The following is a 22,299-nucleotide window of genomic DNA, read 5'->3' on the forward strand; positions in this document are numbered from 1 at the left end:
GTGGCTGTGAGGTGACCCAAAGCCATGTTCCTGGAAGCACATGGCTGTGCTTTGCTTCCTCCCTGTGCTGGAAAATGTGGGTTAGCTGGGCTGTTGGCAAGGAATTGCTGCCTGTGAGGGCTGTGAGGCCCTGCCACAGGCTGCCCTGAAAAGCTGAGGCTGCCCCATCCCCTGCAAGTGTTCAAAGCCATGTTAGCAGGAATTTGGAGCATCTTGGCCTAGTGGAAGGTGTTCCAGAGCACTGGGCTAAGAACTGGATAATCTTTGGGGTGCATTCCAATGCAAACCAGACTGTGATTCTGTGATTAGGCGGGATACCAGGAAAAGGTTCTTCCCCAGAGGATGGTCAGGCACTGAACAGGCTCCTGAGGGAACGGTCATGGCCTCAAGGCTGACAGACCTCAATGTGCCCTCAGGCACAGCATGGGATTTTTGGGTTTTCCTGTGCAGGGCCAGGAGTTGGGCTTGATGATCCCTTTGGGTCCCTTCCACCTCAGGACATTCTGTGATTTTGTGTGAGGCTCCAATAGCTGCTCAGCAATCTTGCACTTCTGTGGTGTTTGCTGAAGCCCTTGGTGAAAATCTGCAGTTTTATCTTATAAATTTGGTGTTTAAATCATTAGTGTAAGTCACTAGAAGTTGTGTCTGAGATGTGAAGGCTGCATCTGTCCTTTCATTCTGAGGAAAGCAATTATATTCTTAAATCCGTTATGGAATCCCTTAAAGTGCATTTTTCTCTGCTTTAACAGCATCTAAAAACGTGAGCGGCATGGAAAAGGCTAAATATTCACCCCAGCATCAGGAGAGCTTCATATCAAAGTCCATTATAGACAAGCAGCGTGTGCCTAGCTCTGGCTGCTCCTATTTGTGCCTTGTGCTGCTTGAGACCCCGCATGACTTCCTGAACTAAATTCCACTTCTACACACAAGCACAGCAAGCACAACAACTTCTAATTCATGTCACGCTTCAATTCCAGGGTTTAAACCTTCGGTCCTTGCCCTTTTTAAGGCACATTAAGAGCTGGAAAGCCGAGCCCACCCCGTCCCGTCCCGCTTCCCCCAGATCCCCTCAGAGCGAAATGGCGCCTGAGGGCGAGCCCGCGAGTTGCCATGGCAACAGTGAGGGGGGCGTGGCTCGGGCTGCACAGCAACGGGGGAGGCGTGGCGCTGCTGGATCACGTGATCCCGCGTTTTCCCGCCCTCGGCGGCCTTGAACCTCCCCGCTGCCCGTAGGCGCGTGACACCGCCCCGCCCATCCCGCGGGGGCGCTGCTGGTTTGTCGGAGGGCGAGGTACGGGGCGGGGCTTACGCCGCGCAGGCGCGGTGAGGTGGGGGGCGCAACCCAGTGAGGAGGAGGAGGCGGCGGTGGCGGCGCGCGAGCGGCTGCGGTTGGTGCGCGCGCCAAGATGGTGAGGGGGGAGCGCGCGCCGCTCCCTCAGGGGGGACCCGGGGGATCGTGAGGGGAGGGAGGGGGGGTTCGGCCGGGAAGGGGTTCACCCCTGAAATGGTGCATAGTTAGCTGATTCAGAAAGATTCGATAGGGAAATGATAGAATAATCAACAGGAAAACGCGTGATCTGACCTCTGAGGAACTGATTATGTGTCTGTGAAACGACTTATGGCTTGGTCGCACCTGGTTGTTGGTTGGCTTGTAATGATTCGAGCTAATTCACTGAAGAACGTCTGATTGTTGCTCATTGAAGTCATTCACCCGAGTGGTGAATTTGAACTTGAGCTGTGATTGCTGGTTGGAACAGACCAAGGGAAACAAGGACTGGTGGATGAATGCTCTGGGGTACTTTGCATTAATATTGGTTAATGGGTAAAGTAATGGCTGTGGAGAAAGGAAGAGTCATGCATGCTGCTTTTAGTAAAGGTTTGGGGAGCTGAACCCTCCTGTGGAAGGAGCAGTTGCAAAGCCAATTTGATCAAATCTTGGGCTGTTTTGCTGTGTGCCTCTCTGGTGAGAGCCGTGCTTGAGGCACTTTGGGAGATCCACGTTTACTTGTCAGTCTGAGGGCGAGGGGAGGGGGTGTCCCCAGGGCGATCCGCACAGGAGGGTCCGGGGAGCAGCAGCAGCAGCAGCACCCTCTCGGTGGTGCTGGCAGGTGTGCCCGTGCCTGTGCAGCAATCCTGCCTCGCCTTTCTTCAGTTTTTGTTAAGCGAAGCGTTGGTGAGCCGGCTTAGCCCCGGTAAACAGGCTGAATCTGATGTTACCAAGTGTTTTCCTTCAGATCCCCTCAGGGATTTGCGTTCGTGTGGCTGCACAGGTGTGAGCAGGAGCATGGCTTGTCTGCTGGGAGAAGCTGGTGAGCCCAGAGGATTGGGAGAAAAGCTTCCTTCACAAAAGAGTATTTTATATAAAGTATAACCTCAGCTTTGAAATGCAGCCTTGAGTCCTGTTGGGTTTTTAAATTGAGACGTCCTGGGTGAGTGAGAGTGGGTGTAAGTGACATTTTATATGAAATACAAGTTCAGCTATGGAATGCAGCCCTGAATTCTGTTATGTTTTAAAGTGTTTTTTAGGGTCTTTTTCCCTGTATGAGTGAGACTGGATAGTAGAGGTATTTCACAAAATCCAGAACGAGTTAGGTTGGAAAAGACCTTTTAAATCATTGAGTTCAACCTGTTTGGGTCAGAGGACTCACTTGCTGATCAGAGGGAGCCAAGGGTGATCTTCGATGTTTAGGGGAAACAAGCAAAATCAGGGACACTGTACAGGCAGTGCCTGAGCTCTGCTGTCACAGCAGAGCCTGATTTCCTCTCCAGCTGTCCAGAGGAAGCACAGGGATGAAACTTTGTGCCAGAATTTGATCAAGGTGGAAACCTTTTTAGGAGCAACAACAAACGTGGGGTATTGGACGTGGGGAAGCAGAGCCACCCGTCTGCTTTTTGGGGGAAATCTCACAATGTTGAACACGAGAAGACAGAACTGGGAGCTTAAGTAGTGACACTGTGGTTTAAAAGCAGTGATTTGTCTCAATGCAAGAGCTTTTGATTGGTAATCTTACACATTTTTTTTTATCTGAGGAATTTTTTTTTTAAGGAAACCTTGAAATACAGTTACTTTGGTACAAAGTTCTTGATGCCTTGGGAGTTCATAAATACAGTTTAAGCTGCAGATTTTAAGTAACTTCTTTATCAAGCTGGCATGAACCCCTTGGAGATGGAGGTTTTGTGTATAAAATGTTGCTCAGGAAATGGCAGTGGTTGGCTTGGTGCAGTTCAGAAATTGCTTGTGTAAGGGAAGATAACCTGCATGGCTGCTTGTGAAACAATAATTTCCTTCCTCATCTTCAGTGGGATGACTAATATGTTACTTGAGCATCTCTGAGAGCTTGGTGTGCACAGGGAGAAATGGCTGCATGTTTGTGGGTTAAAATGTCTGAAACTCTTTCTGTGTGTGTGAATCTCAATATTTTTGTGGGTAAAAATAAACAAGGACAATGTTGTTCTTAAATACCAATAGTAGCTCTTACTAGGTTAAATGCTTAAATTACTTGATTCCATTTGCTGTTGCTCTAAAGGACTCCCTTATTTCAGGGCTTGGAAAATGAAGTGTAAAATTTTGTTTGTAAGTGTAGAAGTATAAAATCAACTTCTGAAGTGTAAAGTTGACTTCTAAGAGCTTTGAGAATAATCCCACTTCAGGAGTAGTTAATAAATACTCTTAGTTAACTGTGTGGCTTTGAAGAGGGAAATTAAAACAGATAAATGTTCTGTTAATGTGGTTTTTTAAAAAAAAAAACAATTTCCTTTCACCCACATTTTTTCTGGTTTATGTGATGCTCTGAAGCTTTGGACAAGCTGCATGCAGGCCCTCTTCAGTATTTATGCACAGATGTGGGTGACACAGGGATTTTTTTGGTCCATTTCACTTTGTGGAAGGATTTATCTCTCCCTCCCCTGTGCCATTTCCTTTTTGCAGAGTGAATCTCTGGTGGTTTGTGATGTTGCCGAAGACCTGGTGGAGAAACTGAGAAAATTCCGATTTCGCAAAGAGACCAACAATGCTGCCATTATAAGTAAGTTCCAAACGTGCCTGACAAAAATTGTCAGAACATCCTCTCTCCTCTTTTCCCTGTGTAAGATTGCTGCTGTATCAGGTAAACATGAGCCAGGGGAGTGTTTGTTCTCTGGGCTGCAGCACTTTCAATCCTGCCTGTAATTTTAACAATAAAACAGTGCTGTTCTTAGGATTCAAGTCTCCATCTGCTTTTAGCAGAGTATTTATATTTAATTATGGCTCAGAGTCTACCACTGTTTGTAAAATGATTTTGGGAAGTCATGGGATACACTGAAGAAGAAAAACAGAATCACAAGGACTGTAATTGTTGAGTGCTAAAAAGCTTCATGCATCCATTGTGTAAATCAATTGAAAAAAACATTGATCTGTGTTTTATTTTGATTTATAGTGAAAATCGACAAGGATAAGCAGTTGGTGGTGCTGGATGAGGAGCATGAGGTTTGTTAAATGAATTGTAAATAAGAGTATCTTCAGCCTGCAATATATTGTTGTCTCTAAGGTACTGCCTTAGTTTCAAATTGTTATCAAACTCTTAATCTAATTTGGGTCATGAGCTTATTTAAATGCATGGTCACTCTGCATGTAAAGCACAGCACCATTAATAGTGAAACTATGCAGAAGCAATTGAGTTGACTAATTAATTGCACCAGAAAAAAAGTTAATTTTAAAGCTGTTTTAATGATGTAAAAAGCATCTTTGGCACCTGCTGGCTTTTTGAAGAGATTTCTGCTGTGTTTCCACGTAGATCTGCGCATTTGTCTCTGAGCTGGTCTGCCATCAATTAGAAGCAGGATTGCTAATCCCCTGCAGACTCTAAATTTGATGGGTGGCATAATAAGGTCAGCCCAGTGTGTGGTGTTTCTTAACGGTCCATAGGGCAAAATTAAATCCTTCCCAGGGATTTGAGCATTAACCTGAGCTCTTGTTCCCTAGAATGTAGATGTCAATGTAACACTCAGATGTAATGAGGAATCTTTTTTGTTTGCTGAAGGAGGAAGGACTCAAATCTTCAAACTTTTGATTTATGTAGCTGATTTTAACTTACTTTATAGTGTGTGCTTACTTATTTAGTACTAGGGTTGGCAAAGCATGGTAACTGCCAGCATAGCCAACTAAAGCCAAAAATGTTTGCTCAACTTATTATGCCTAAAATAGGGGTGATTATTCATGCTAACATTAATTCTGTGTTTAGTCATAGGAGTCTATTGGCACACAAATCTTCCTGAACTGCTGTAGTAATTTGGGAGGTCCTTATCAGTTCACCTGTAGATCAACATCTGCCCTACAGGTGTTTCAGTGTCCCTTACCCTGCTTTAACCTTCCAGTGTGAGGTACTTGCTCAAATATTGCTTGTGTTTAATGTCACCAGGGTATTTCTCCTGATGAGCTAAAGGATGAGCTGCCTGAGAGACAACCTCGATATCCTTCCCATGCTGCTGCCATTTGGACTTACTCACTCCTGGAAGCTGTTCAAAGTGTTGGACTTCACCTTTTTAGGCCAATAATTGCTGTAGTGTGATCTTGCTGATCCTTCATTTGTGAAATAACCCAGGGATCAGTTCTCAGGCTGCACTGAACTGTTGTAGCACTTGCTGAAACAATGACTCATTTAAGCCTTTCCTGACATTTGATTTCCTTTTACACTATATAATGTTTGGGGAAGTAAAGCAAAGCCACGTTTTACATTACCAGTGGCTGGTAATGTAAAGAAGTGAGTAAAATGTACCAGTCAGTGGCTACTTCTAAATATAGGGTACTGCCTGTGTAACTCTGGATGTGTTTTGGTACTTTCTCAGGATGTGGCTGTTGTTGTTTTGCTGCAGTTACTGATTCTGGAATTGCTGTGGGCATGTGATCCAGGGAGGAATCCCTGTTTTGAAAAAAGAACAAAAGAGGGTGAAGTAAATTAACTAGTGAAATAAAAGGGGCACTTAAGTTACATGTGAGGAAAATACCTGCCCTATTAGCCTCAAGAGCTGGCTGGCACCATTCCCTGTGCTGTTCTGAATCTTGCCTTTCATGCCTACAGTGCAGTGGGAGGCTGTAAAACAGAAGTTCTGGCTAAAACTGCAGTTCAAATTGAGCAGAACACCTGAAACAACGAAGTTCTTGGTCAGCAAAGAAAGAATTTGGCTTTCATTAAAAGCCAAAACCACACTGGTGGGTGTGGGAAGGCTTTTTACAAAGTTGGAAGAGGAATATTTGTGATGAGAGGGTGATTTTTAGCTCTGATGTGAAACATTACTACAGAGACAGCCCTCACACTGAGGCAGGGCCAGTTCTGAAAGTCAGATGTGGAAGTGAAAACAAAACTGAGGTTTTTATTGCCAAATTAAAACATCATCTAAAATGCAACACTGACTTCTGCCTGCATCAGGCTCTGATAACTGAGGATAATATCCTACTAAAATAATTGATTTTTTTTAGTTTCTTTAACCTCAGAAAAAACATTTATTGTGTATAGCTACAAGTACCAGCATGAAGATGGAAGAGTTTCCTATCCATTGTGCTTTATCTTCTCCAGTCCAGTTGGTGAGTGAACTCTGTAGCTACTGTGTGTTGTAAATTTGGGAATATTCTCTTCTAGGGAAGATAAAACTGAGTACTTAGTGCTCTCAAGGAGGTTTTCCTGCCTTTGAGGTTCACATTTAGGGCACTTCAGATGTCTGATAGAAGAGATTCTCTCTTTCCCACTTCTGAAGGCTGAGCTGGAGTGTTGGTTTCCTGCTTAGCTGGCCAGAAGGTGTGTCTGCCTAAATGTGCCTGTTGTCAGTGTGCTCAGCAGCCCTCTGAAGGGCAGGGCCTGGAGCACTCTGCATCCGCTTATGGAGGTTTAATCTAATTTAACCTGGTTACTCCTCAGATCTTGGGGAATCCTCAAAACATGGCCCTGTAAGGCTCAGGGAGTGAGCACAGAGAGGGCTGGAGGACACTGCCTGTGTTCCTGGGTGATTCTGCTCTGCTGTCTCTTGCTAGTCAGACATAAGTGACTGGGAGGAGGAAATTCCTCTCATCTCACAAGGACATGGGAACCCATTTCTTTCTGAGGATCTTGGAATCCTCTTCCTTTCATTCTACCCATGAAAGGAACAGGACTTTAGGAGGGTTAGGATGAGATTTGACAGGAGTTTTTGGGGGGCCTGGGTGTAATGGGCAGCAGTAGAGGATGCTGTGAGGGGACAGTCTAAAGGGCTGTCACAGCTGTGGGGGAAAAGGAGGAAGAGAGGGCTCCCTAACTCAGATCTGAGCATGTGAAAGTGCTGGGGGAACTGTTCCAGGAGAAACAGACTAATCCTGGATCATCCCAGGTTTGTAAAGAGCAGTTGAGAGCATTCTCTGCTTGTGTCACAGCAGCCCTCAACATCAACTTACCTGCACAGGGCACTGTGTCATTTTAATAGAAGCCAAATAACCTGGGTCTTGGTTTGGGCTTACAGAGCTGAATTGCTCCTGGGCTTCCATCTGTGTTCTGAACTGTAGTGGTGTATCTTGCTGGTATTACTGGATTATCCTTGTTATCCCCTGGGAGAAGATAAACTGATTGCATTGTTTTACCCTTCATTTCTCAGAGCTAGAGTAACTAGGTATATAAAAGAGTTTAGCAACTACTGAGCATATTCTTCTGTAGCTACCTGAGAATCTTCCTGTGACTATCTTTAGCTTTCAGTTTGGAATTCTTAAAAACCCCCAAACTTATTTTTGAATTGTTGCAGTCAAAATAATTTTTTAAAATCTCCTTTTTTTTTTTTTCCCCATAACTTCAGGATGTAAGCCTGAGCAGCAGATGATGTATGCTGGAAGCAAGAATAAGCTTGTACAGACAGCTGAACTCACTAAGGTATAACTGGCTTTTGACTTAACTCCCCCTTCACTGCAGGTTGTTGTTTTGTGTCTTGCTTGAACCAATGGCAAGAAGGGTTTTGTGAGAGTTTGTGATTACAGTGAACAGTGTCTGGTTTAGGAGAGCTGAAGGAGGAGTATGTGTGGAGATTTCTGTACCTTAAAACACCAGGAGGAACAGTGTTCTCTTAAACAAAAATATCCCTCAGTAGGATGGACATCTTTGCTGTGGGGGAGGAATTTACTGATGGGAAGAATAGACTGAAGCCTCAGTGTGGTGTAGATCAGTTTAGCTGGTTCCTGGGGCTGCATGCCTGCAGAACAGCCTGCAGAGTAAGTAACATGTGCCAAGGGATGAACAATTTCTTCCTGTGTTGGATTCTTCCAGTACTGACACCAGAAGAAATCACTGCATTCACTAGGTCTGGCTGTGTGTATATTTTAGAAAAGAAATGTCACCTGTTTTTCATTTTGGAGATCTTTGAAATTTTTGCCTAATTGGCACCTGAACTCCTTTTTGCCTCAAGCAGTAAAGCTTAATAGAGTCAGTAGCTGCTTCAGGTTTTTCATACCATGTGAAATGACTTCAGCACTCCCCATAGCACTGTTCCCTTCAGGTCTTCTTATCCTGAGTCCTTTTGAGTTGGAAGGGACCTTAATGTTCATTCCTTCAAACACCTCCCACTAGACCAGGGTGCTCCAAGCTCTGTCCAGCTTTTGCCTCTTCCAGCTGTACCTTGTAAGAGAAGATGCCTCTGTTCTCAATTAGACCTCAGGTTTACAGGAGTCAATAGGAAGGCAGCAGAAGATGGCAGAAACAATCAGCACAGCCCCAAGAAATCTTTTTTTAGATCTGTTGAGACTGCATCTTGGAGGCCTGATAAATATCATAGAAAGGAGGAAGAGACAGTTTTCAGTAAGCAAGAAGAAGGGACTGGTGAGAAGAAGGGGAAAGCCTGGGAAGTAGCTCAGTTGGAGTTCCTATCACTTCTGAAATGGGAGAAATTCAGCCTGAATGGCTTTTGAATGCAAGTCCAGGACTGGGTTCATTCATCTTTCCTGAAGGCAGAGAACACAGGCTGTCTCCAGTTGGGATTGCCTGCTTGCTCTTCAAATGTACTTTATTCTTGCCACTTGCTGAGCTGTGTTTCATTTTAACTCCTGCTGTGACTTCCTCCTGGTGTGATTTTTGCTCATGACTCAGCTGAGTTCTCTCGTCAGTCTCCAGTGACTTGCATATTAGCTTGGTTCCTGTTAAGCTGTTCTGTTCTTGTAACACTGATTTTTGGGGTTTCTCCATTTTTAAGACCTGTGAATTTGTAAAATTACCTGACTTTTGTCTTTGGGCATCTCATGGACTCCAGTAATCAATCATAATTAACATTGTTTCTCTTCAGGCTATTAAAAACAAAACCCAAACCCTAACCAGTTACTTGCCCACATGGAATGTAAAGAATATATTGGTGTTTTGGACCTTGTTTTCTGCTTAAAGTCTTCATTAAAGACTTCTCAAAGCTTTGGGTTAGTAGTTTTTAGATTGTTTTGGGGGTTTTGCCCAGAGAAGCTGTGGCTGCTCCATCCCTGGAAGTGCCCAAGGCCAGGTTGGATGGGGCTTGGAACAACCTGGGATAGTGGAAGGTGCCCCTGCCCATGGCAGGGGGTTGGAACTAGATGGTCTTTAAGGCCCCTTCCAACCCAAACCATTCTGTGCTTCTAGGATTTTGTTGGGTTTTTTTCCCAAGTTTTCTATTTTGAGATATTTTACAGGTAAAACAATATGCTACTGGCTACTATTAATTTATTTCAGTTGAAAGAAAAAATAACTGTGTGTTGCACTGAGTAAAATTGCTGAACTTCGGGCTTAAATCAACCCAGATATTAAATTATTTGTATTCTTCAAAATACCATCTTGCTGAGATAATGCATGTGAGATGGGGCCACTTCAGGGTTATTTTGAAATGTAGCACATGTGCTTTTCTCATATTCTTAAGGGATAAGAGTAAAGCCTAGAAATAGCATTACAAGATTCTTGTTCATGTTAGTGATGTTTTTTGCCACTCAGTCTTGTGTGTTTTCCTCTGATCTGATGCTTTCAAGAAAGCACCTGAAAATTGTAGGTTGGTGAGTGGTTTATTGCAGCTCAGACAATGTGTGTGGAAAGGTGCTGCTTGCATTGTGTGTTGTCCCTTCCAGCCCCATCCCTCAGGAATTGATGCAATGCCATTTTGTTTAGGTATTCGAAATCAGAAATACAGAAGACCTAACTGAAGAATGGCTGCGTGAGAAACTGGGCTTTTTCCACTAAGGAAAACCTCTAAGTATTTATGTACCATCCTGGTGATACTGGAACCAGACATGAGTACTTACATCCAAGCAATGCACTGTATTCACAGCTGTCTCCTGCAGTATCTCTCTTGTGCAGAGTTTGTGCAAAGAATAGCAGGTCTGTCTCCTTGAAGTAACAAATCTTTGCAGGTGTTTCCTTATTTGTACCTGCTAAAAGGGAATACTCCTCTGCAGGGACTCCTTTTGCACTCCTGTGACTAATATTTCTGTAACTAAAATAGTTCAGTTCTGGATTTATAACCGTGTACAAACATCATTTGGAAGCTGACGCTAACTTTTTCTGAGCTACAAATGCATCCTTACGACACACGTTAGCCATTTATATGCAGAATTTATGTACTGTCACTTACCAGAGTAATTTTTGACTTAATGTCTTCTCAATTTTGAAGCATTTGTTGGAAGCTCCCTGGAAGCATTTGTTTGGTATTAAAAAGTCAAAATCCTTGTACTGCAAATCCATCCATTTATCTTTCCATCCAGTCCATGTGAACTGTCTCAAATTCTTGGAACTAATTTTTGTCATTCCAGTAATTCCTCAGTTGCCTGAGTCAATCTTCCTAAATTTCAGGGCAAAGCTTTGACTGTCCAGTTCTCATGCTAATACAGTCTCACAGGAACTAGCTGATAACTAAGGGCTGAACTACAACTCTGGTTCCTCTTGTACCAGATTTCTTCTTGCATCTCTGTTCTGACACTGTTGAGAAGTTTACCTCTGCTCATTTCCTGTTATCTGAACACCTGGTGATACTGTGTGCCTTTCATTTGTTAGCTTTAAAAGGACTTGAGAATTTTACACTGCCACTTCTTACAAATTTGGTAAAAACTTTGTTAAAGAATCCAAGTAATATTTGTTCCTAGTGCCTCGTGCTTCAGTTGACATCTGTTAAAACAAAAAGCCAACCTCATTTTCTTGAAATTCCAATCATCTGCTCCATTTGTAGGAGTCAAGAGGTTAAAGCTTTTCATGATAATGAACGATTTATATCTCTTTTGTTATAAAAGTTGGCCACACGTAGCTTTTGAGTACTTTAATTACAACCTCTAACTTTCTTAATGGCTTTTTGGTCAAAATTACATTCCAGATGAAGCTTTTGCATAAGTGATCATTTGATTTTCATCTACTTAACGGTTCATCTCTTTGAAACAGCAAATCTAATGTGAAAATAGTATTTAACTTTTATAAATGACCAGTCTTTTTACAGGTCTGTTTTGTATTGAATAGAGTAGTTGTCTGATGTGGGCCACGTTCAGCACGTGCTGTGGCAGGAGGAGCACTCACGGGACAGTCTCTCCCTATCTTGCCCGTGAGTGTTTGTTGTGCTTCTGAACAAGTGTCTGCGTAAGAGCAGCTTCCTGTTGATAACACACCTTAAAATACAGCTGCCCCAACCAATCTGCTCGCTGGGAAGGAATGCAGTGTTAAATTTGGAGGCCAGTATTTCATGCTGTGAAACCTTTGCTGAAAGTGGGGTTATTTTTTCATTTGTCAACGTAGGTTGTGTTAGTGGTAAAACGCTAACTCCTTCAAGATCACAAGGAATTCATTTGCAAAGGTTTTCAGTGTTGGTAAATCTCTTCCTAGTTTGATGTTATTGCTCATTTATTTGTATATAAATCTGACTTGAGAGGAGCTTTTCAAAATACATGTTGGAATGATCCAATTAAATCGATCTTTTGGTGCGGGAAAGAAGTGCTTGTAATTCAATTTCTGTGTTAACGTACTGAACTGGAAAAACAATTTCATTTCCCTGGACGAAAAAATGTTGATTATGAAACTGTTGCTTGATCATTCTGTACTGCAGATCAATAAAAACCATGTCTTTTGTGACAAACATTGTATAAATAAGACTTTGGCTTAAAGGGTAGTGTCATTCCAAGCATCAGTCTGGGAACAGCAGGAATCTCTTTTGAGGTTTTTTGGGGATTGTACTAAAGGTGAGGCATGTCAAAGTACAGTGTGGGCGAGAGGGAAGCTGCTGCTTGGAATGTTCAGCTTGATTTGCAGTGGGGAAAAACTGGATTAATCATGTCTGTTGTACTTTGTACACTGGTGGGCTGCCAGCAGCCAACTGCTGCCTGCACAGGTCTGCACAAAAATAACTGTACAAGAGGCCTGTATCAGGAGGGAAGGGAGGAGCTGCTGCATGAAATGATGAAATTTGACCTTTCATCTCTGGATTGCTCTCCCTTCTGCCAAGAAAACATTATTCCTTACAGCTGAATCTTCAGCTGAGTTCTTCCACTTCACATGTTCTCGTGCCTCACTTAAGCACTTTCTGCCTTGGGTGCTGCCCCTCCAGCCTTGCAGGGAGCAAACGGATCCTCGTGAGAGTGCTAAAGCCCAGTTTCTCCTGGAAGGTGCTGTTGATGCTGCTCAGCCCACCAGTATTGCTCCTCAGCCAGCCCTGCCTGGCAGCTGTTCCTGCTTCCCTGGCTGAGCTGTGGAAGCAGCTGCAGGTTCTGGGAAGATGAGTGTGCAGAGGGTGTTTGCTGTTCCAGCCTTGTTTGTGTTCTCTTTGGTCTTAATGCAGTGTTTTGACACAACTGGCTGCTGCTAATTGTCCTGGGCTCTTGAGATGCAGGTAGTGCTAACACTTGATTAAACAAAGACATCATTATGTCCAGGTCTTTCCTGCACAAATAATCCTTGTTTTCATAACATCTTTCCCCACCTTATCTGTAGAACTGTGTGTTCTGTGCTGCTGCCCCCTTAGGCTCAGTGGGAGGCAGATGAGTCCATGTTCAGGCCAGTACGTTCCTGCTGGGCTTTGCTGGTGAGTTGCCCATCTGTAATCACACATTTCTCTTGAATTTTCAGACCTCTAAAGAGACATCTAAAAGACAGCATAAATTAGCCTAGGGGAGCCTTTGTAGCTAAAGGTCTGAGAGTCAGCATTTTCCATTGGGAGCTCAGGAGTTAGTAAGTTGGCCATAAAATCCTCAGTCTGGAGTTAAAGGTCTCTCCAAGGGAGACTTCTGCCACAATTAATCAGGTTTGCTTTAAATATTGACTAGATGGCTGGGATACAGCTCTTATAATCCTGTTCACTGATGGTAAGCTGAATTAAAGCATGAGTTTGCATGTCAGCCCATGAACTAGACTTGTAGTGTTTTGAATATTTTTAACAAAAAATGTAAATGCTGGTATTTGATGGTTTAAGTGTATTTCTAATATCATGAATACCTATCTGATCTATTAAAGGAGGCAATAATGCAGGTGTGGACACCTTTTCACTTCTCCAAAGGAGCATCTTGGCATTTGTACCAGGATTCCATTTTTGTATCTTTAACTGTACAATAGCTGGTCCAGAAACGACGTTAAACTGATGACAGGTCTGACTCAAACAGGCAGAAGCAAGAGAATTCAATTCCTTACTTCAGAGCATTCCAAAAATAAACATCATGAACATTGTTTTTCTACATACATGTAGTGCCTGTGAAGTGGAGCTGTGGTGGGACATGAGAAGGGGCTCAGTGAAACTCTTGTGTTTGTTCTGTGGTCCAGACTTGTCTTAAAAGGTGTGAGAGGTTCACGGCCAGATTTGAGAATTTGGCAGTTCCATGAAAATACCAGTAACCAGTACAACTTCCATATGCTGTTTAGTCTCTGCTACTTCACATTGCATGTTTACTTTAAACCAAATCTTTTTTTTTGCTAAGCATGGTGCTTGTATTGGTTTAAATAAAATGTTTCATTAAGAGGTTGTGTTGGCCTGTTTTAATTGCAAAGTGGTCACTGTGTGACAGGGAAAATCTGGTGATGCTTGGTATGACCTTCCTCCTTTTCTCAGCTTCCTGGAGTTTGTGTTGGACTTGTAAGGTGTCTTCAGTCTCAACTGCTCCCTCATTTGCTGTTGTACATAAACTTCCTGTTTCCATCTGCTGTGATGGGGAGGAGAGGAGCTGTTGGAATAGTGCAGGGAACTGCTGTGCTCTGCTGCTTTGCACCTTTGTGTCACAGACCTCCCACTGCCTCCAGATGAGGTGCAAGGCAGCGTGGGGCTAGTGGGGCTCGGTGTCAGCCTGGAATGTCACATAAACTTCCCTGTTCCACCTCTCCCCCAAGGCTCCTGGCAGAACCTGGAGCTGTGGAATACAATAAAGAGTGCAGGTGCCCCCTGAACAGTGTCAGAGTAGCTGTCAAGGAAACCAAAGCTTGAAGGAGACAGAGGAACTTAGTGTTTCTTACCTTCTCACAGACATTGGCTCATCTCTTTCCTGCTCAAGAGACCACTGCATTAATTTGATTTAAGCCCTTCTTTTCTGCATTCTTGCTGTTTCATCCTGTTGTGATCTTTGGAGACTTTGATTCCTTTATTGTTGAAAAAACTGCCAAGTATAACCCAGGAATTCACTTCAGTACCTCAGATTGTTTCTGTGAACACCAAGGAACAGCATTAATAGGCCACTGATTAGACATGACAGAAATAAACCCCTTTGCTCCCAGGTGAGAGAACTCTGTGAAGGAGAAAATGCACAGCTGCTTCAGCACATCTGGATCCTGAAGGCATCTGTCACTGAAAGGCAAAATCTATTGCCAAAAGCTCGGGGAAGAAAAAGCTGCTAAGGGAGAAGAATGGTTTTCCAGTAAAGGAGAAAAAAAAAGGGAATAAATGGCTCTCCTATGGGAGGAGAGGTCACCTGTGGGGTCCTGTGGCATTCTCTGCTTGTCACTGAGTGTACTTCACTAGGAAATGGGCAATAGTTCATTGATACTGCCACATCACAGGCCATAAAAACAAGAGCAGAGTAAAGAGAATTGCCAGGAGATCAGGGATATGAAGTGAAGGGCAGCTGCTTCCATTCAGGAAAGGACATTGGCTTCTCATAATTCTGATGAAAAGGTCAATTGAGTGGTGATTAAAGTCAAAGCAAAGGGGGGAGTAGGGATCAAAATGGGAAACCTGCAGAGCAGGAGCAGCCTGCAGTGTACCTACAGCCTGAGCATCTCACAGTGGTGCTTTCCCTTGCAGGGCTGTGGAGACAGCTTGCCCAGGGCTGGGAGTTTGCTGAGGAGATCTGTGGCTTGGCAGGGTGTATGGGAACAATACAGAGAAGAGCAAAAATGTAATTTGTTCTGGAGGAGCTGGAAGAAGAATCACAGGATGGTTTGGGTTGGAAGGGACCTTAAATCCCATCCAGTTCCACCCCTGCCATGGGCAGGGACACCTTCCACCATCCCAGGGTGCTCCAGGCCCTGTCCAGCCTGGCCTTGGGCACTGCCAGGGATGGAAGCTGGGGCAGCTGCTGTCTGTGTGTGACAGTGTGTGAGTCTGCCTGTGCCTGCTGTTCATTGACTGGAATACAAGCTGGCTCTCCCAGGCTCCTCACAGTGAAGTTCCTGCAGTTTCCTGTTTAGGTGTGGATGAGGGTGGGAAGCCAGGCACCGGCAGTGAGATTCTGACAGTGCCATTGAGAGGCAGAACTGACATGGAGCAGCCTTGAGAGGGAGGGCTGGTGGGGCTGTGGGAAGGACATGAGGCACTCTGTGGGTCTGAGAGTGGCTGGAATTGGCTCAGCTGCACTCCTGTATGGCAGGGCTGAGGATTTAAGGTGGGCCTCACCCCTTGGAACAAAACTGAAGATGTGACAGGTGGGTGATTCCCTGCACTTGTTAGTTGGCACAGTTGTGTCAGCTGCAGTTTTGGTGATGTACTACAAGGTCTAAAGAAATTAAGCTCAGGTTCCTGTGGGAAAGCCTGTGCAGAGGGACTTATAAATGTTGGAGGTGTTGGATTTGGCTTCTATGTGTGTAACTCCAGTTTGGTTCCATCCTCTGCAGGGCTTCCCTTAGGGTAGGTAACTGCTTCTCTGCCAGCAAAGGCAGAGCTGTGGAGAAGATGTCATTTGTTCCCACCTCCTCCAGAAGGAAACTGAGCCCAGGGAATTGGTCCTGTGTGCTGAGCTGGCCTCGAGGCTGGTCTGGGAACACAGTTTAAATGATAACTGCTGGGGAAGAGAGAGTTTTTCTGGGATCTGAGAGGCAGCCCTGGTATTCTTGAAGAGCAGCCTTGAACTGCCAGACATGCAGACACATGGGTTCCTACAGTACAGCAGGGAAAAGGACTTGTAGTTCTCAAAATATGTGTCTGGGATCAACCTCTTGTGGAATTGGCATCCTCTCTCTGGGCTGCAGAGTAAGGGAGTGCACTGGCTTGGTTTGTGCTGTGTTCAAGTCATTGGAAATGTCAATTCCAGCATTGTTTTAATAAATACAGTTCTGAAGTACAAAGACCCCTGGCTTTAGCTTTTAACTTTTCAAATTAATACACATTTGTATCTGGTTTCTATATTGAAAGGTCGAGCATAAGGCTAAGCAATTGCATACCTCAAGTTTTCTATTTTCATTTTGTGGGAAGCTGCAAAGGGTGAAATACTGAAATGAATATTCTCTGTAGGTGGTTAGGACAGTGCTGGCATGTCATCAACCTGTTGGAGTGAGTCCTCAGGAAGCCACCAAGTTGATCAGAGGAATAGAGCATCTCTGCTGTGAGGAAAGACTGAGAGACTTGGGATTGTTCAGCCTGGTGAAGAGAAAGCTTCCAGCACCTGAAGGGACCCTACAAGAAAGATGGAGAGAGAATATTTACAACAGCCTGGAGTACCAGGACAAGGGGGAATGGCTTCAAACTGAAAGAGTAGGTTTAGATTGAATATCTGGAAAACGTTTTGACTGTGAGGGTGGTGAGGCACTGGCACAGATTATCCAGAGAAGCTGTGAATGTCCCATCCTTGGAAGTGTTTAAAGCCAGGTTGGACAGGGCTTGGAGCAACCTGGGATAGTGGAAGGTGTCCCTGCCTAGGGTGGGGGGATTGGAACCACTTGATCTTTAAGGCCCCTTCCAACCCAGACCATTCTGGGATTCCATGGTTCTGAGCTCACATCAGTGTAAACTTGGGCACTGTTCCCCTCCCAGGTCTTGCAGGCTTTTTTCCATGTCTGCTGTTCTTTGGGTGCTGTTGGATGCTGTGATCCTGTGTGGATAAGAGGCTGCCTGATGCAGTGTGTGTGTGCCGCATCCCGTGCAGCCTCACGTGCTCTGTGTAACCTCCCTGTCTTTTCTCCAGCCATGGAGCCAAGGGGATGATGTCTATGCCTTTGCATAGATGTGTTAATCAGAGTGGCCCATTGTGTCCCCGCATGGGGGGATCGTCTCCTCTGGACTGTCCTGTCGTGTTTCATTCCTGCAGGGACTGCAAACATGCTCTGGGTTAACCCTGTTCACCTCTGGAGCAACCTGAGGTGTCTCCTACAGAACTGATGGAGCTGGGCTGAAACTCCCCTGACAGCTCTCACAGCTCCTCAGCAGGGGACAGAGGGGAGACAGCAGCAATTATCATCCAGAGGGACTCTGAATGCAGAACAGACGTAAACACTGCGAGAACAGCACGTCTGTCTGTCTTTCACGGCAAATTTACTCCTGTGACAGGGAAGTCCTGTCCAGGCTGTTTGAAAGGCACACACTGTCACCCCCATTCCTGCTGTTCCATGCCACGAGCCTCATGAATGCAGCTTCTCTTCCCTCTCCTGGAGCCCTCCTGGCTCAGCAATTAATATAATGCACCCTTGAAATCCCTGTGCTAAACAGCAGCTGGTGTTGTCACCTCATTTCTGTGGAAAATGGGAAGACAGCAGAAGAAAATGGGGCAGAAAACATTCAGTTGAAAGGGAAAGGGGCACCAGCCATCCTGTACTTTTGCTGAGTGTTAGAGCATGGAAGCAGAGCAAAAATCAAGGGTCATTGCCCCTGTGGAGCTGAAGAAGGAACAAGAGAGATCTAACATTTGTTCAAAATAATGTCTAATTTTAAGTATCCACTATTGGAAAATGCTGCTGGATAATTGGGAGGAGAACGTGCCTGCCTTGCTCACAACTGCAGTCTGCCTGGCCATCTGCTCTGCCAGCAACAAATCCTGGATTGATCTGTGAGTGTGATTAATTCAGCGAGGACGACAGGATCAAGGGATCAGCCAGAGACAATATTTATACCCTACCTCCAACTGTGAATGTGCAATTGTTTGCTTCAGGAGTACAAAACAAATTGTATAGCTGTATTACTGGGAGAATAGAAAAATAGAAGCATCCACGCAAGAGCCCTTCTTTCCTTGGATGGCCCCATTCCAAGGTCTGTAAGTACCGTTTAATACAAGCCAGTTCCCTGTCTGGGAGGTGAACAAAGCTGTTCTCATCTGCAGAGAACTTTTGCATCTTTACTGCTGCTGCCTCATTCCTGTGGTTTAGTCCTAAAACCTTGGAGGTACTGGCTCTGTGCCCTCATGCACAGGGGCTGTGGATGTGGAGTGTGAGTCAGCCACTCCACCCAGCTCCCCGTGCCTGAGGTTACTGGTGGAAGCTGCAGCCAGAGCAGAGCTGGACTTTAAATATCAAGAACAACCAGTGGGGTGTGGATTTCTAGCACTGGTACAGCTTTGAGCTGATTTGGTAATACGGATGTAGCTGGAGAGATCAAAAGCAAGATTTGTGAAGGAATTTAGATGTGGATGGAGGCTTTTGAAATCCTATTTAGTGTGATTTAAGTGTATAAATACACATTGGGCCTGAAGGTGCCATACTCAGGGCCACAAGGGATGTGTGTGGGAGAACAGAAAGACCAAAGTCAGAGCCCTACACAGCTTATTTTTTCTGATACAAAGCTGAAGTGGTGTCTATCTTGCCTCCTTTTGGGCAGAAACAATAAGGATGTTAATCCCTGTGAGTGTTCAGGCCAGGCTGGATGGGACTTGGAGCACCTGGTCTAGTGGAGAGTGTCCCTGCCCATGGCAGGGGGTGGAACTGGATGATTTTAAGGTTCCTTCCAACCCAAGCCATTCTGGCATTCCAAGAGCTAAGGACTAAGGGTGACATTTTTGGAGCCACCACTACTACAGCTAGGCTAATGCAGAATGTTTTGGAAAATCCCCTCTGTTGTTGATGAGCAGCCAAATCCTGAAATGCATTATAATTTTTTTTTTTTTTTTAAATACAGCTCTTGGTCTCTTTTCCTGTCCACACACTGTTATCATGCTCAGAATTGTGTGGAAAGCCATTAACAGGAGCTCTACCCAGCATGAGAAAAACAAACCCTGTTATTTATGAGGACAGGTTGAGTATTCAGTATTTAGCCTATTAAATGGAAACTGTTGCCATCTAACCATGAATGTTGGAGGGATTGAGGCCACGAGTGGATTCTGTAATGAGTCCTGGTGAGATGCCTGGCAGCACTCATGTTCTGAAATTGGGTTTTAAATGTGTTTCTCTTGAGACTGGCTTTCATGTGCAATGGAATTTATCATGTTAATTTGTTTATGTGAGCGCTACTAAATGGAAGAGCCTAAGCAGGGATTCTGGACGTGAGTTAATTAGTGCAATAGGAAAGGGTATTTGCCAGTGAGGAAGGGGGGGTGGGGCACTTGCAAGTGCAGGGATCTGTTTACCCTGCTGATGAAAGACTGAACTGATGTCTGTTAGTGGATAAAGGGGGTAAGTGGGTGAGGAGTTCTGTGCTCTGGCTGCTCCTGATGTGCATTTACAGGGGTGCAGGAAGGTCATCTTGGCTGGATTCTCTTAGAGATACTCAGAGAGTCTCTGCTAAATTCACAGAAGCACAGGATGGTTTGGGTTGGGAGGCACCTTAAATTCACCTCATTCCATCCCCTGCCATGGCAGGGACACCTTCCACTGTCCCAGGCTGCTCCAAGCCCTGTCCAACCTGGCCTGGAACACTTCCAGGGATCCAGGGGCAGCCACAGCTTCTCTGTGCCAGGGCCTCACCACCCTCACAGGGAAGAATTTCTTCCCAATATCCCATCCAACCCTGCCCTCTATCAATTTGAAGCTGTTCCTCCTTGTCCTATCACTCCATGCCTGTATAAAAAGTCCCTCCCCCTCCTTTTAATGAGCCCCTTAAATTGTCGATATATACTCAGTTTTTCCTCTCCTGAAAACCCAGTAAGTAAAGTCTATTAAACTCAGTGGGATTTTTATTACCAAGTTCAATAGTATTAGATTCCTCCTTGATATCTGTAATTGAAATGACAATTTTTAATGTTGAAGGATGTGGTTAACCTGTGCATAATTCAGAGAAATTGCTCCAAAATCTTTCCTCACAGTTCTCTGCCAAAATCTTCCTCATGAACAGCCTGTAACACACTGAATTATGACTGATTATACGGCTGTTTTCCAATAAGGACAAGTACTTGAGAGGGATTTAAGATGAAGGGAACAGACACTGACATTTTCCCTGGGGATTCCAATCAGGATTAAACTCAGTGTGTCCAGACTAACGGGAAAGTGCATTAAGAGCTGTGGGCCATCTCCAGAGCTCCTCTGTGGCTTCCTGGCATTGTTTTCAAAGTTTAATCAGAGAAGATACTCAGTCATTGTTTGATTGGAGATACCAAATGGATGTGAAATAAGAATTGATTAGACCATTTTCTACAGAATTTACTTTCCATTTCCTTTAGTGTTATCTTTAAAAAAAAATAAAATCTATGATAAAGAAATCCTTCAGTGCAGAAATCTTTGTTGTGCAAGATTACAGCTGCCTTCCTCTTTTCCTGACAGGATAATTGCAGTTGAATTGTATGCCAGCACCCGAGGGAATAAAACACTGCATTCCTCGAGGCAGAACCAGGATTAATTGCAAATGCAAGTATGTGACTGACACACCTTTTTACTTCTGAGACTGCACATCCCTGTTGCACAACATTTTCATGTAAAAGAAATCATCAAATACAGAAGTATCTACCTTGAATGGATCAAACTGCAGAGGAAAACCTGCATTCCCCAGCCCCAAGGTATAACAGGATCTCTGCACACATCCTGTTTCTCTACCTCCCACAGCTCTTGTGAGGCAAACTGGCTTTGGGTGGCTTTGGAAAAACCTGCACCAGGGTGTTTTCCAGCACAGTCCATTCCAATGTCTGTGGGAATAAGTGTGCCTGTGCAGCTCAAGGGTATTCCAAATAAGAAATAAACAATTTGCAAATAAATAAGGCTAAAGAAGCATCAAGTGATATAAGGAAAGCTGTTATTGCAGAGGGTTTGCAGAAATTGTTGTTTCTGGCTCCTCAGGAGTTGAGGGATGAGGAATGGTTGGAAGGTGGCTGTGATGCACTGCCAGGGCCTCTCTTCCTAACCATCCTGTCATACTGAGCTGGAAGGAAACCACAACAGGCTCAGCCCTTCCTGATGTTCTCACTGCCCAGTGGTCTTCTTGTCTGTCCTTCTTGCAAGGCAATGGGAAGGCTCGTGGGACAGAGCTGGGAATGGCTCAGAGCAGCTGCCTGGGCTGCAGTACCCACCCCACACTCTCCTGGCCTTGTGTTCTCTCACCTTCTTATTAATCTCAGAGTCACAGAATCACAGACTGGTTTGGGTTGGGAGTCCTCAAACCCCATCTTGTTCCATCCCCCTGCCACAGGTAGGGACACCTTCCACTAGAACAGGTTTTTCAGGGCTCATCTTCACTAAAATTTATTTTAAAATCTTTTCTGGGTTTCACATCAAAGTTTCATGGGTCATAATGACGCCACAGTGCTTTTATTGGGAGTAGTTTGTGGATGAGATGAGTGATTTTATACAGAAACATCAACTTTATCTTTGCAACAGCTGATTTCCTAAAGACAGCTAATTTGCTACAGCTTTTCCTGTATTTTGGTGAAGGAAATAAAGTTTCTGCTCATCTCTCATTGTGACACTCCATTAATTGTGTATAAAGCTTTCCAGCAGATAACACCGGAAAATATTATTTAGTTTGGCAGGTGTTGGTTTTAAGGAAATCATCCCTCACTCTGCTCCAGAGGAAATGATTGCAGCAATGTCACCCCAGCTTGCCTTTACTGCAAGGTGTCACTGCTTAAACTGAAACAACTTTTACATGACCTTTGGAAAGGAGAGTGGGGTGATCTTCTCCTCAAACTGTTTTCTCATCTTGCTGTTTCCTTTGGACAGGCTCCAATTTGTATTGATTTGGGATTGTATGAGCAATCCTCCCTTCCCCAGGGCTCTCACAGCACAGCCTTCTCCAGCATTTCTTCCTTAATTTGCCATCTCCCTTTTCTCCAGATGCAGCTTGTGCTGAGCA

At 44.6% G+C, this 22,299-nt stretch overlaps 1 protein-coding gene across 2 annotated transcripts; it reads left to right on the forward strand.

Annotated features, from left to right (window-relative positions):
* Positions 1-1,320: 1,320 nt before the first annotated feature.
* On the forward strand, positions 1,321-21,737 carry GMFB (glia maturation factor beta). Of its 2 annotated transcripts, none has more exons than XM_066551970.1 (7): positions 1,321-1,409; positions 3,929-4,025; positions 4,416-4,465; positions 5,397-5,446; positions 6,477-6,559; positions 7,792-7,865; positions 20,778-21,737. In XM_066551970.1, the coding sequence occupies exons 1-7, from the start codon at positions 1,407-1,409 to the stop codon at positions 20,790-20,792; spliced, it is 372 nt and encodes a 123-aa protein (XP_066408067.1). In that variant the 5' UTR covers positions 1,321-1,406; the 3' UTR covers positions 20,793-21,737. The 2 variants fall into 2 exon arrangements, with proteins under 2 accessions (XP_066408067.1, XP_066408066.1); XM_066551969.1 differs by lacking the exon at positions 20,778-21,737 and adding an exon at positions 10,101-13,912.
* The last annotated feature ends 562 nt before the right edge of the window (positions 21,738-22,299 follow it).

The sequence above is a fragment of the Molothrus aeneus genome, chromosome 6 (genome assembly GCF_037042795.1).
Source record: "Molothrus aeneus isolate 106 chromosome 6, BPBGC_Maene_1.0, whole genome shotgun sequence".
Classification (NCBI taxonomy): Eukaryota; Metazoa; Chordata; class Aves; order Passeriformes; family Icteridae; genus Molothrus; species Molothrus aeneus.

What these genes read in the sequence shown, in the direction of transcription:
- GMFB (XM_066551969.1), top strand. An exon ending in TGCTGGATGAGGAGCATGAG is followed by an intron (nt 4,466 to 5,396) that starts GTTTGTTAAATG and finishes TAATGTCACCAG; the next exon opens with GGTATTTCTCCTGATGAGCT. An exon ending in AGACAGCTGAACTCACTAAG is followed by an intron (nt 7,866 to 10,100) that starts GTATAACTGGCT and finishes CATTTTGTTTAG; the next exon opens with GTATTCGAAATCAGAAATAC.